Genomic DNA, 13,991 nt, shown 5'->3' with positions numbered 1-13,991 from the left:
CTGGGAATTACACCCCACCTCAAAGCGTAGACATTCCCACACTCTCCTGTTGAAGCAGGTCCACTTTGTATAAATTATTAATGTCACTGGAGCAGGGACTTGAACATGGGTCTCCCCCATCCCAGATGACGCCTGTAACCCCCAGGCTACAGACTCAGTCTCTTTTCCCAGTGCAATGACTATTCACTGACATCACAAATAACTCGGACTTGTCACTATCAATCCTGAGAAGTATAATGCACGAAGAGTGCCTGCAGATCCAGGGATATGAGAGGAGAACACAGAGGCATTCAAAGTAATATTACTACAGTTCAATGTGTACACAAGACCCCACTTTTATTAAATGAACATCCAAAAAGGTACCAAGTATTTTACATTAGTTATCTGCATTTATCAGCCACCTCTTCAACACAAGTAGAGACTGTGCAGAATCAGTCTGAGATGTTTTAGAAGACTGGCTGAACTGTTTGGAGTCGAGATGCTCAGAAGGCAAACTCTGTCTACACACAGCCCATGTACCGGTGTCACTGCACTTCACGCTGTTTTGAGCCGCTTTACATTTGTATACATTAGCACCAGGGGCCAGATTTTCCAAAAGAGCTGAGCTTCCCTTTAGGCAGCAAAGTGAGTGTTGGGTGCCAGGGTGTTGAAAAAATCTTACCTTGAGCGTTAAAATGAGAGGTGCTGAACTCTGATGGAAAATGTGAGACCAGCTGCGTGAATGCTGAGCACTTACAATCCAGCCCCACATCTCAGATGAATGACGGCAGACAGAACACACTTTCTGTTACACAAGGGACTTCACACATGCACATTTTAAATTATTTACGTCAAAGCATTTTATGAATAATTCTTGTTAACAAATAAATCTAATTTAATCTTTCATGGGACGCCTCCTGGCTTTTCAAGTAAAATTTGCAGCCACTGTTACTGCAGACCCACTTGTCTATTTCAAGATGCTACTTTCTGTTGGGCGTTTCAGTGGTTACTTTCTACAGGTTCCAGTGCATTGCATGTATTCAGCAATAACCATTCTATAAGATGACTACCCCATTTCTCAGAAAGCACGTCACTACCTAGCAAAAACCTAAGGATTCTGTTGCCTAAATTATGCAAAATGCCTAAAGAAGAAGAAAAGACATTACCTGAAAGTTCCATGTACAAATGCATTTTGGAGGATAGTAGCTTGGATAATATGGACTCACAATTCGCCCCTCAAAGCCAGTTTTCTCTTTTGTCAATATCGTTTTTCCACATTCTAAAAAAAGAAATATTTTGGTGGGGGGTTTCACATTATTTTAAATATCCCAGTTTTGTAGCCTGTTGGATAAGTGTCTACGTTAGTTGCCGTCCTTTGGCTCCACAACAGGACAACTTAAGTGTTATTTTCTGGCCCACCCACAAAAGATCAGAGGCCAGAGCTGTACAAAAATAGCAGCAGCAGAGTGGCACTGAAAATGCAGACACCGAACTGGCAAGCTCCAAGAATGCTGCCTCAGAAAATCCACTCCATGTCTCTCCCAAAACAGGAAAGTCACCAGATCATATTAACTGTTCGGTCCTCCACAGCTGCCAACTAACAACGTCAAGCCAACACACTGCAGCTCAAAAGTAGAGGTGGCTCACAGAAGCCATTTCTTCCATTTTACAAGACCTTCTTCAGACTCATGAGCCGTATTTTGGATTTGTTAAAAAAAAAAAAAAAAAACACCACACACAGTGAGTTTGTGTCTGAAAGTTTACTTTTTAAAAGTTTAATCACACTCAGTTACATGGATCTAAAATATTACCAAGTAGTATATTTGCAACCAAAAAACATCAGCATTGTAGTAGTGCATGAGAATCTGTTTTATAAAGCCAGAAAGGACCATTGCAATTATATTGTCTGACCGCCTATATAACACAGGCGTTAGGAACTTCTCAAAATAATTTCTGTTTGAACTAAAGCATATCTTGATTTCAAAAATTGATATTGAAGGAGAATCCACCAGGACCCTCAGTAAGTTGTTCCAATGGTGAAATATCTTCAATATTAAAAATGTGCACTTATTTTCACTCTAAGTTAGTCTAGCTTCAGTTTCCAGCCATTGGACTAAGTTATACCTTAGCTAGATTGCAGAGCCCTTTTTATCAAATTTCTGTTCCCCAAGCAAGTACTTTTAGCCCGATGAAGTCACCTCTTAATCTCAAAGAGAAATTGAAAAGAAATGGATTAATCACAAAGGTCTAAAACGTGATTGTCAATATTCATTGCCCAAACAGAGAAATTTAAAATGTAAACAAGATATGAAGAGTTAAACAACAAAATTCAGCTTTAATGCTGAATACTTGAGTACTCAATACCTTCAGCCTCAGTACTGCCAGTCAGACTTCAGCCTGTAGGAACAGCTGCATAAGTAGCTAAAGCAGTGACCCAGGAATGCTAATGATCTCAGAGACTGGACTTGCTCTGCCCTGTGCTGATTTGCTATTTGTTTCAGCCCCTCCCTCACCATCTCTTCACCTCACTCCACACCTGCCCCTGCAACATCCCCTCTCCTTTCCATGTAACTTATCCCCTCCCTTACTCCCCCAAACCCATACCCCACAAGCCAAGAATAAAATTGCAGCACCAACATGATGTTTGCCCCCATCATATCATTCACTCTACTTGTCCATTATACCCTTTCCCCTACCCTGTGTCTGTCCCATTTAGATTATGAGCTCTTTGGTGGCAGAGACGGTCTAGTGCACTGTATTTGTACAGCACATAGCAAAATGGGGCCCAATTCCCGGCTGCATCTTAAGCACTCCTCTTATAAACATGATTCATTAAAACAACAACATGTCCAAACACAGGATTTGTTTATGTTTATAAATGGACAGTAGCCCTTCATTTGGTTAAAAATCTGCAGCAACTTCTTGTCCCACCCATAGTACTACATTGTGATCACAAAAAGCTGCCTGTAGTAAATAACATCTTCTTAACAAGAAGCTGTGGGAGGAATATTTTACACTTTGTTAGTCTCTAAGGTGCCACAAGTACTCCTGTTATTTTTGCGGATACAGACTAACACGGCTGCTACTCTGAAACCTGTCATTTTACACTTGTGTTAACTGAGTGACTGTCTATAAATAAGGTGCACAACACCTCCATCTACTGGCATATTGGAGTATACGACTGGTGATTAGTTTGAAATACAAGTTCAGTCAAGTTGTTTTTAAATGTACTTCCATGACTGCATCATTTAACAATAGCTAATCCAAACAAACATGATTACAGGAAGGGGAAAAAATAGGGAAATTTTATCATGCTGGGAGTCAACATGATAAAAACAATTTAGAAGAGAGACAAGTGGGTACTGAAAAACATGAGAGAGATCGAGATGATATAGGAGTAGAAGAGAAAGAAGGACTAAAAGAAGCTGACCAGGAGTTATCCAAATTCATTAAGTCAGTCTATGGGGTTGGAGTGGCATCTCCATGAAAAATACAAATTCATTTAAATAATAACTTACTTTCTTGTGTAATGACCTCAAAGTACCCATGAACTTCCTTCAGTTGCTGTATTTGTGTTGACTTAAACGTTACCAGCATCAGGTTATTTGTGGAAACAAATGACATTAATGAGATGGTTGGTTCACAAATTCTAAGGGGAAAAAAGTGACAGCACCCACATGAATAGTATTGTATTAAATGCACATTAATCTTGTTATTAAATGTGCAAAGTTTCCATGGGACAACCAAGTTTGTAAAGCCATCTTCCATCCAAACTCTACTTTAAAAGCACTGACCTTCCCTTCTAGAAGAACATGTGATTTCATACTATTTTCAGGTCAGCAAACAGTGAAGCTAAGCTCATGGTTTGCTACTATTGCTTTTGGGTGGGGGGAGGGGAGCTGTTTTGAGGTTTTCCATTTTAATACTGAAAATAAACCACACAAGTACGTCTGATCAGCTGCACCATATTATTCTTTTTAGTTATAAAAGGACACTCCTCAGAGAGAGAAATCCGGCCCTGTCAGATCTGGTGGCAGTTCAAAGAGCAACACACACATTTGATTCCCACAACTCCTAGTGACGCACATGCCCTTCCATATTCTAGTCTTACTCACATTTCCAGCTCTCAAAACTTGCTTCCACAATAAATATAATTGCCCAAGTCTGCTGTTCTATGGAACTCAAAGCTGAATGAGTCATTCAGAGACGTGACAGCACTCATCTCAGCTGCAGCCATAAACAAAGTGGGAAAGTTTCCTAAATGTCTTTTTCTTTTCTTATTCCTTAAACATCCCAGCTCTCCTTCCTCTCTCATCATTGTTTGACTCAGCTCCCCACCTCTCCTGTTCAATGGTTTCTTTAGCTGCTTGACCATTTTGCCACCAAATGTCTCATTCATTTATGCCATCACCAGACATTCTACACAACAGTTCCTCCCCCTTTTTCCTCACCCCCTGACTGACTGAGAGGGTAGGAACATCTCACTTAATCCTAAAGTCTCTTCCTTTTCCTCCCTTAGGCAGTGTTGACATTTTTGATTCCCTCTGGATTTTTAAAGACACAAAGAGCAGAATGGCTCAAATTAAGTTCTTATCTATCCAAGTAGGTTAGATATTCTGCCACAGAAATAAGATTTTTTTTTAATTCATATTGACACTATTGAAATGTTTGCCAAGATAATAATATTTTAAGAACCAGATATGAAAGAAGCCAGTATACTGAACTAGCCTTATGAAACAAAGATAAAATTTGATGAATTAAGTTAAACCTCATTGACCTGAAGCCTAGAGTAGGTGCCCTTGCAGGCCCATGAGCAGGGGGGAGAGTACAGGTACCATTTGTGATGTTGGCAGGCCAAATGCCAACTCTTGCCCAGGCTACAGGCATGAGCTCAGAACTGACAACCTCGTAGCTGGAGACCAGGCCAGGTCACCTGTATGTGAGTTTTGCTCAAAATAGGTATTAGTCTCTAAAGAATGTATTTAGTGTTTAGACTCCATGAAATGCTTGTATGTTGCAGCATGTATCAATCTCACTTATAATATAGACATTATAAGGTAATATTTAAGTGTTTGCTCTGAAACTGTAAACCCCCACAATCAGGAGAGAAGCATTACCAAAATGTGAAATACTAGTTTGCCACAGGAGCTGTTATCTCCCACCCAACTAAAGAAGGCCCATAGACACCAGACAAACCATTGCAGAACGTCAGTGGACAAATCTGTCTATTCAAATTATGTCTGTCTGTCTATTCTGTGGATTGCTCCCCACCCCCGCAACCCAGGAAGAGGAGACATGCACGTCAACTCAACCCATCATCATAAACTCTGGGGGAAGAGAATAAAAAAATCTCTGACAAGAGGAAACTGCATCTTTTTGGTTGTTGGCTGAAAGGCCAGAGATTCTAAACTGAACTCAAAGATCCCCACGGGCTGCTTCCTGGGTCTGCCCTGAAAGACACTTTGTATAGACAGATCGTTACAACTCTGTCACTGTTAGGATTTAGATAGTAACTCACTAGTGTGTGTATGTTTGCTTGCTTTAACCCAGGGATCAGCAACCTTTGGCATGCGGCCCGCCAGGGTAAGCCCCATGGTGGGCTGGGCCGATTTGTTTGCCTGCCGTGTCCTCAGGTTTGGCCGATTGCGGCTCCCACTGGCTGCGGTTCGCCGCTCCAGGCCAATGGGGACTGCGGAAAGCGGCGGCCAGCACATCCCTAGGCCCGCGCTGCTTCCCGCCGCCCCCATTGGCCTGGAGCCGCGATTGGCCAAACCTGCGGACGCAGCAGGTAAACAAATCAGCCCGGCCCACCAGGGGGCTTACCCTGGCAGGCCACAGGTTGCCAATCCCTGCTTTAACCTGTAAATAAGTCAGTCCTTTGTTCTAGTTAATAAACCTGTAGATAATTTATTACAGAACTGGCTACAGGTATTGTCTTTGGTGTAGAATCTTCTAGAGTACCAACTGATCTGTGGTAAGTGATTGGTCTCTTGAGACTGGAAGCAACCTGAATGTTGTGTGATTTTTTGTTTAAGTGGCCGTTTATCACTAAGTCCAGTTTGTCTGAGTGGCAAGATAAACTGGAGAAGTCTAAGGGGACTGTCTGTGACTCCATGGTAAGACTGCTATAGTGATCCAGACGTTCACATTTGATGTATTCACAGTTCACTTACAGAAAAGACTAACAAGGATGTTGCCACTAATAGTGGTCTGGTAGCCCGTATGAACTGAGCCAGTGATCTCAGTAAAGTTTCCAGTGGATGGGTGTCCAGAATACAAAACCCAGCTCTCTTGTTCACCCTCTTGCTGGGCAGGAAAAGGGATTTAAAGGGCTACAAAACTAAGCTTTCCATCTGTACATGGTGTTCCCTCCAGGTCAGAGTTGAATCACTTGAGCAGAGTGGAAGAAGCTGTCACTGCCCATATAATTCCGGTACTCTATATTAATTATTATTATTATTCCAATAGTATCCAGTGGACTCAATCAGGGCACAAGAACCCATTGTGCTAGGTACAATACAAACACAGAACAAAAATATCTGTCTGTCCCTCCAAAAAAGAACCCAGATCCTTCATTCACCAACTCTCTCCAGCTATAAAAATTCACAGAACTCAAACTTTTAAATAAGTTATAAACTGTACAATCCTTAAAATACAAATATTACTTGCACTTGAAAGCCATGGTCCAGCTGAGAAAAGCACCGTGCAATGGAGCTGGAGTAGTGTCAGCAGAACCAGGCTAGCAGTTTTTAGAGCAGTGCAAAGTTATCAGTTTTCACACATGAAAGGAGAGTTTCTTGACGTCTCCTAATTTGTTCAAAGGATACATTTTGAAAGTTCTTCCAGTCTACTCATGCTTCCTGAAAGGAAATGGGAAATTCTGCCCAATAACAAGCTGCATATTTTCACACTTTTGCATCTAAGTTTAATATTTATCATTTTCCAAATGCCTTTTAATTAGCAAGACCTGTTTTTCCACTCACTTCTTCATGTAAGATAATTAAGTTCATGATTATCATTTGTACAAAAACCAAAATTTAGTGAGGACTTAAACTAAAAAGTAAAATCACAAAAAAACCTCATGAAAAGCTTGCAGAACCAAAGAATTCTCATTGAAATATATATACATACCGGTGGAGTATCTTACTTTTGATTGGCATCAAGGAGTCATAAATGGTCAGTGAGTCAGTGATGCAGTTATCTGCTTCAATGTGAATAGATGCTATTGAGAGACGAATTAGATGGCCCACTAATGCAATCAGTTTGAAATAACAAATCATCCTCCCAGAGGTAGCAGTGATGTCCAGTGGAAAGTGCTGATGCAGACGATCTGCATATAGATCATATATGCAATTTGTTCCTGTAGAAATACCACATTTTCAACATAGACTCATAGACTCATAGACTTTAAGGTCAGAAGGGACCAATATGGTCATCTAGTCTGACCCCCCGCATGATGCAGGCCACAAAAACTGACCCCCCCACTTTCCCTTAACTCTGCTGTTGAAGTCCTGAGATCGTGATCTAAAGACTTCAAGTCGCAGAGAATCTTCCAGCTTGCGACCCCTGCCCTATGCTGCGGAGGAAGGCGAAAAACCTCCAGGGCCACTGCCAATCTACCCTGGAGGAAAATTCCTTCCCGACCCCAAATATGGCGATCAGCAGAACCCCGAGCATACAGGCAAGAATCTCTAGCCAGACCCTCATTTTACCAGCGATGGCCGTTATTGCCTAATTGATTAGAATCACGTAATCGCATCAAACCATTCCCTCCATAAACTTATCTAGCCTAATCTTGAAGCCAGAGAGGTCTTTCGCCCCCACCGTTTCCCTCGGGAGGCTGTTCCAAAATTTCACCCCTCTGACGGTTAGAAACCTTCGTCTAATTTCAAGCCTAAATTTCCCCACGGCCAGTTTATATCCATTCGTTCTTGTGTCCACATTAGCACTGAGCTGAAATAATTCCTCTCCCTCCCTGGTATTTATCCCTTTGATATATTTAAAGAGAGCAATCATATCCCCCCTCAGCCTTCTTTTGGTTAGGCTAAACAAACCAAGCTCCTCGAGTCTCTTTTCATAGGAAAGGTTTTCCATTCCTCGGATCATCCTAGTTGCCCTTCTCTGCACCCGTTCCAGTTTCAGTTCATCCCTTTTAAACATAGGAGACCAGAACTGCACACAGTACTCCAAGTGAGGTCTCACCAGCGCTTTGTATAACGGAAGCAGCACCTCCCTGTCCCTACTAGAAATACCTCGCCTTATGCATCCCAAGATTGCATTAGCTTTTTTCACAGCCACGTCGCATTGCCGACTCATAGTCATCCTGCGATCAACCAGGACTCCGAGGTCCTTCTCCTCCTCAGTCACTTCTAACCTATGCGTCCCTAGCTTATAACTAAAATTCTTATTAGTCATCCCATGAATATTGACTCACTGCACCTGATCAAGGAGAGTGAAACAAGATGGGCATATGTAACAAGTGTATTCATAATGGTTCTTGTGAACAGAATATGCCAATATATCCCACGGGCTTTTACCGCCTCATTTATTCACAAGTCTATGATTAAAGACAGTTATAGTGACAAGAAAATTGAGAGAGAATAAAAGCATGGTGCATGCCAATATGAATAAATATTTGAAGGAGCATTTGCACTGGAAGTACTGTCATTTTGAAAAGCTGCTATTTGCAAAATACATTTGACTTATACAAGGGTTCACAGGTCAACAGAAAGAAGAGGTAAATTCTAATTGTTCATTGTGAAAAGTTTGCCCTGCCACATGGCAGAAATCCAGGTGATTTCTGGTCTCCACTATGCACCATTGATTTCTAAGCTTCAGAACATCCAAAGTGCACTGCTGTATTGCTGTCATTAAGGTTTCTGAACTGAAGCGTCCATCTGGTTAGATATTGCTCTTCTACGTGTTAAAAAGAAACAAGCTAACAATTCTGCTGGCAAGTCTACAGTGCAAATAGTGCAGATTATTAGGGTTTAGTGCAACATTCCCAGGAAAGCCCCAAACCACATACAACTTGTCTGGTTTCAGTTTATGACAAAAATCGAAATTTGAACAAAGCTCATTGGAAAGTACCACTGAAGTGCAAACCTTAATTTAAGTTAAAATGAGCCAGTTTATATTACTGTCAAGTCCTTAGTTTCAATTCAAAAAGCTTTGGGATTTTCAATTTATTCATACCTGAAACTCTTAGCACAATTCTTTGGAAGGAAAGAGGGGGAAGGTGTGAATGCAAAAGAATTGGACCCACACAAGGTAATTACCTCAATCTTTACAAATTAAAAGGGTAAATTTTCCTCAGCTCAGATAGTTACCCCCTTGAAACACTAATGAAAATATTACTGGAATATTTGTAAATGCATCTGTGGGTGAACCCAAAAGCAGCTGTATTACTATGTTGCAATTGGCAAACCAAATTAAATATTTCTTTTAACATAATGAGTAGCAGCAAGCTCCTAACAAAGTTGCCAACAAGTCGTCTTTCCAGAAGTGTAAATTATTAGAGATGAGAAACTAATCAGTAGTGAGTCAATGCAGGAAAAAGCAGATATTTCTGAGGTTTTCAAATGTACGTGAATATTCTTGAAATATTTATTCACATCAGTGATTGAATGGCATAAATAAGTGCCACATACCTTCAACATAAACTCAATTTCTCTCTCACATAGTTGATTTTTTTTTTCAGAATTAGTGCAGTTATTAGTCACCAAAAATCAGTTTTTGATTCATAACAGGTGTTCATTCCACCCCCTCCCCACAGTACAAGATCAGCTTTGCTGACAACTAATTTTTATTAATTTAATTTGACTACAGTAATGTTGTGGGTTATTTTAGTAATTGTGAAAGTAAATCATTTCGATAACTAACTGAAGTCAGGCATGAAACAAGATAGCACCAGTGCAAGTTTTCCTAGACCACTCTGGCAAATTAATCTCAATGTTCACCTGCAGCCCCATGGTATTCCAGTATCAAGCTTCTTTTAAATACCAATTACCAACTGCTCTCACATACACAGTGAGTGTATCATGTGGACAAAGGAAGACTAGAACGTGATGTCATCTTTTTCATTCATGGGGTTTAGGAGAGAGAATCTCAAACATCTGTTTGTATCAAATGGTCCTCTTTTTCCTTCTCCCCTCCCCCTTTCCCCATCTAGAGGAGACACATACAGGACTAAATTAATGCAAGATCTGATCTTCATGTTATTGCCGCTACCATGGAGTTGGAACACACATCTTGTACTATTTCAGTCCCATAAATAGCTCCTTTACATACTTAAAAAAGCCTGTAGAAAGAACCACTGTAGACCCCGTGCCAACTGCTGCTATAGCCTAGAATAAATCCAAGAAACAATCAAGTACATGAACATTTTAGCAAATAAGATCCGAGTTTCAAGCAACTCTGATTTATGGCGAGAGTGTGAAACCAAGCGGGGATCTGCATGGTGTCAACCCATAAGGTCAGGAAAAACTAAGCAGTTTTGAGCAACTTTTGCTTTAAGTCATGGGATTCATTCAGACACTAAACGCATTATGTAATTTCAGAGGGAACAAAGTGGAGGAAGATAATACACCCCAAAAACCTATGCCTCTGGAGCGTCACACAGATGTAGTTACAAAGCATATATTGATACTGGTTTGTGATGTCTATCAAAATACTACCAAACAATATTTTCAGAGACAGATTCTGTGCTTGGGCACAAGCCGGACTCCCCATTGACTGCAATGGCAGCTCCACACATACATGCCATGGCTGAATTTTATCCTTGTAGAACAAAACTGAGCAAATGCACATCTCATTACAAGTGAAAAACAGTGAATATTGAAACAAAACAAAACAAAACCCAGAATTACCTGTTCCAGTTGTTGATGAATAATCTGATCGTAGCCCAGCTGCACTGGAAAAGAAACTAAAGTGAACCTGCTCATATTTTACATGGAATTCAAAAATCCAGCATTTAAATCTAGCCAAATCCATATAAACTTCGTAATGAATACACTTTACATATTTCAGCTATCAGTTTCATAATACTCTGCTGAGAGTGTCTGACCCCTGAATAGTCTGAGCAGAGAAAAAAAGCAGTGAGAATTCTGTGGAATAAATTCATATAAGTTTAGTAATTCCAGCTCTCACACTTTTAAGGGAGATTCAACACTGAGAAAATCCCATCCATCCTATAACCTGCCCAATTGCTGACCATCAGAAACCCTATCTGCTTCTCAGGCTACATACCTGCAGAGTGTGCTATCTGGCCACTATGGAAGCAGAACACCGAGTTTTGTATTAGATCTTAGGGGCCACACCGCTCAACTAGCACATGTTGTAATCTGATTTGGGGCATCGTCATCAGCAAATGCACTGAATGATGCATCATTTGTGTCCTCGTCCTCACCGAAATCTTAAGGTGCCTAACTGCGTGAGCTGTTGAACACTCAACTGCTACTGAAGGCAGTAGGAATTGAGTGTGCTCAGCACCCTCAAGATTAGGCCCTTAATACAGGATAGGACCTTCCTGGTCATCAGTCACATAAGATTTTTTTCAGTAAGCCACAGAGAAACCAGGGAGGAGTGCGTGGTGAGGATAAGACTCCTCTAGGTAAGAAGTCTCTCACCGCCTCTCACAATCAGGGCAGGAGCCATGCACAGTTCCCTTTCTAGGCAAACATAGATGAGAAAGGTCCTCATCTACAAAAGCATGGTCCTTTGCCTTTGTTCTTAAATACAAACCTTAGATTAAAGGCAAAGAGATTGAACTAAGGTTAGTGTGAGGACTGGGATTTGTGTCACACAAAATCAGGAAGTTCACTGTTATGGTGCCAACAACATTAAACTGAATTCAAACCTTCCCAAACTCGAGGAGCCGTGGGATTCAGCGCCTCAGTTCATCTTCCATCTGAAATGGGAACTCGATGTAGCTTTTTGCTTTTATCGTAAATTAATAGTGGGGCTGGGGATAGGAGACCTGGTAGTTTTATAACAGTTGCTATTCTAGGAAAACAGACTTCTAATACATAAAGTAATTCATTAAGGATGCAGACATGTACAAATACTGACCACTCAACACAATGGAGTCCATGTCGACTGCAAGCCCTTGAAGGCTCCCCACTGAGGTCCGGTTGATGATACTTGTCTGAATAGAGTCCTTTAAAATGGCAGCCACACAGTCCTCACAGAACACTTGGCCTTTAGCCTGTGGTACCACAAATACGATCCAGAAATGAATAAGAAGGCCTCCATTGTTGTTGTTACTGAAATTAAATGTACATATAGAGTCTGTCATATTGCAATGTTCCTCTGATTGGACATTTACATGGGCTTTTGGATAGTGATTTAGAAGAGTACGATTCCCATTTTACATCTGGGTACATTGTTTTGACACACTGGGCCTTCTCACTCTCTCTTCAGAAGACACGATTTAAGATTATAAACGATTAGAGTAACTTTCAGAGGGCCCCCACTTTCTATTGAGGCAAATCTTTCCACCTGATTTGGTGTTGGCTTGGTTCCCTAAGGAATGAAGTAGGAATGAAGGAAAGACCATCTCTCCAATAATGTTATCCTTGAACAACCACTTTGCAGTATCCTAAAACAGTTTCTACTACTATTTAATCCTATCTTTAGGTTCCAAAATAGCACTGAGCCTCTATCTTCTGCCTGCTCCCCTGCCTAAAGTCTGGTCTACATTTTAAAGTTATTTCAGTATAACTATGTGGCTGTGGTGTGGTTTTACCACCAATTTAGCTAAACTGATACAAGCCCAAGCGTGGACAGAGTTATACTGGTAGAAAGGTACCTTACCTGTATAGTTAAACCTGGTCTATATATTAAAAAGTTTTGCTGACACAGCTGTGTCAGTTAAAAATAAATAAATAAAAATGAATACACTCTTATCACACCCCAAACAGCTAAAGCTATTCCAGCAAAAGCCCTAGTGTAGATGGAGATATTCTGACAAAGAGAGTCATTTTGTCGGCATAGAACGTTTTTTTCTGGGAACTGGTATAAATCGGTAAAACAACTCTTTTCCTGGAATAAGCTGAACCTGCACTAGAGAGTTTGCTTGTACAGCTATACTGGCAGACTCTTTTCAGTGTAGGCAAGGTCTCATTCTCCTTCCAGTACAGGAATAGCTACACCAATATAAAACATCATTATAGCAGTGTAACTGCATCCACACTAAGGGTTTGTCTACACTACAAAATTATGTCGATCTAAGTTACATCGACGTACAACCGCCACAGTTATTAAATGGCTTTTGCATGTCCACAGTATGCTCCTGGTGTCAGCAGGAACGCTTTACCAATTTAATTCTCAGCATGGGGCATTATGGGAAGGCTTCTGAAAGCCATCAAGTTGATGTAAGCAACGCAGTGTCTACACTGGCACTGCATTGACCTAACCAGATCAACCCAAGCGCTACACCTCCCGCAGAACTGGAGTTAAGTCGACGTAGCAGGGCATGACATTTTAATGTAGACGCTTACAGTTTTAGGTCAACATAAGCTGCCTTGCTTTGGTTTAACTCTGTAGCATAGACCAGAGCTAAGGGGATGTTCTGCTTTAAACTACACCAATAGACAAACCATTCATTTATTTCATTCAGCTGGTACAAATCCACAGGTGGACACCAGTTCAGTTTAACAGACGCTTATTTCAAGTTAGCTTAAACCAATTTCTAACAGTCAAACTAAACTAAAGTAAGCTTAGTTCAAATGGATATAAAACAGTGTATACACACTCTTTTGCATTGGTTAACTAAATCAATAGGGTAAATTCACCTCTTTAGTTTCAAGTGGCAACCAAGATTTTAGTTCATGATTGTTTCACCTCCCCCCAAGCCTGCCCACAAGTTCCAAACCATCAATCTTTGGGCTGGTCTACACCCAGCCGCTAGTTCGGCGGCTGGGGATCGAAGTTCCGGGTTCGACTTATCGCGTCTGGTCTGGACGCGATAAGTCGAACCAGGAAGTGCTCGCCGTCGACTGCGGTACTCCAGC

General features: G+C 41.0%; 1 protein-coding gene across 1 annotated transcript in view; it reads right to left on the bottom strand.

Annotated features, from left to right (window-relative positions):
* TMPRSS7 (transmembrane serine protease 7) overlaps window positions 1-13,991 on the bottom strand; it is a 52,912-nt gene that overhangs the window by 23,919 nt on the left and 15,002 nt on the right. The window contains exons 5-9 of the mRNA XM_026659037.1: window positions 12,049-12,242; window positions 10,848-10,886; window positions 7,111-7,339; window positions 3,498-3,628; window positions 1,146-1,258 (exon numbers count right to left, since the gene is read on the bottom strand). Of these exons, the coding sequence (XP_026514822.1) occupies window positions 1,146-1,258; window positions 3,498-3,628; window positions 7,111-7,339; window positions 10,848-10,886; window positions 12,049-12,242 (706 nt within the window). The remainder of the gene's footprint in view (window positions 1-1,145; window positions 1,259-3,497; window positions 3,629-7,110; window positions 7,340-10,847; window positions 10,887-12,048; window positions 12,243-13,991) is intronic.

This window comes from Terrapene carolina, unplaced genomic scaffold (genome assembly GCF_002925995.2).
Source record: "Terrapene carolina triunguis isolate 2854851 unplaced genomic scaffold, T_m_triunguis-2.0 Scaffold558, whole genome shotgun sequence".
Taxonomy (NCBI): Eukaryota; Metazoa; Chordata; order Testudines; family Emydidae; genus Terrapene; species Terrapene triunguis.
Note: the sequence above shows the minus strand (reverse complement) of the source record. Positions and strands in the feature narration are given on the sequence as shown.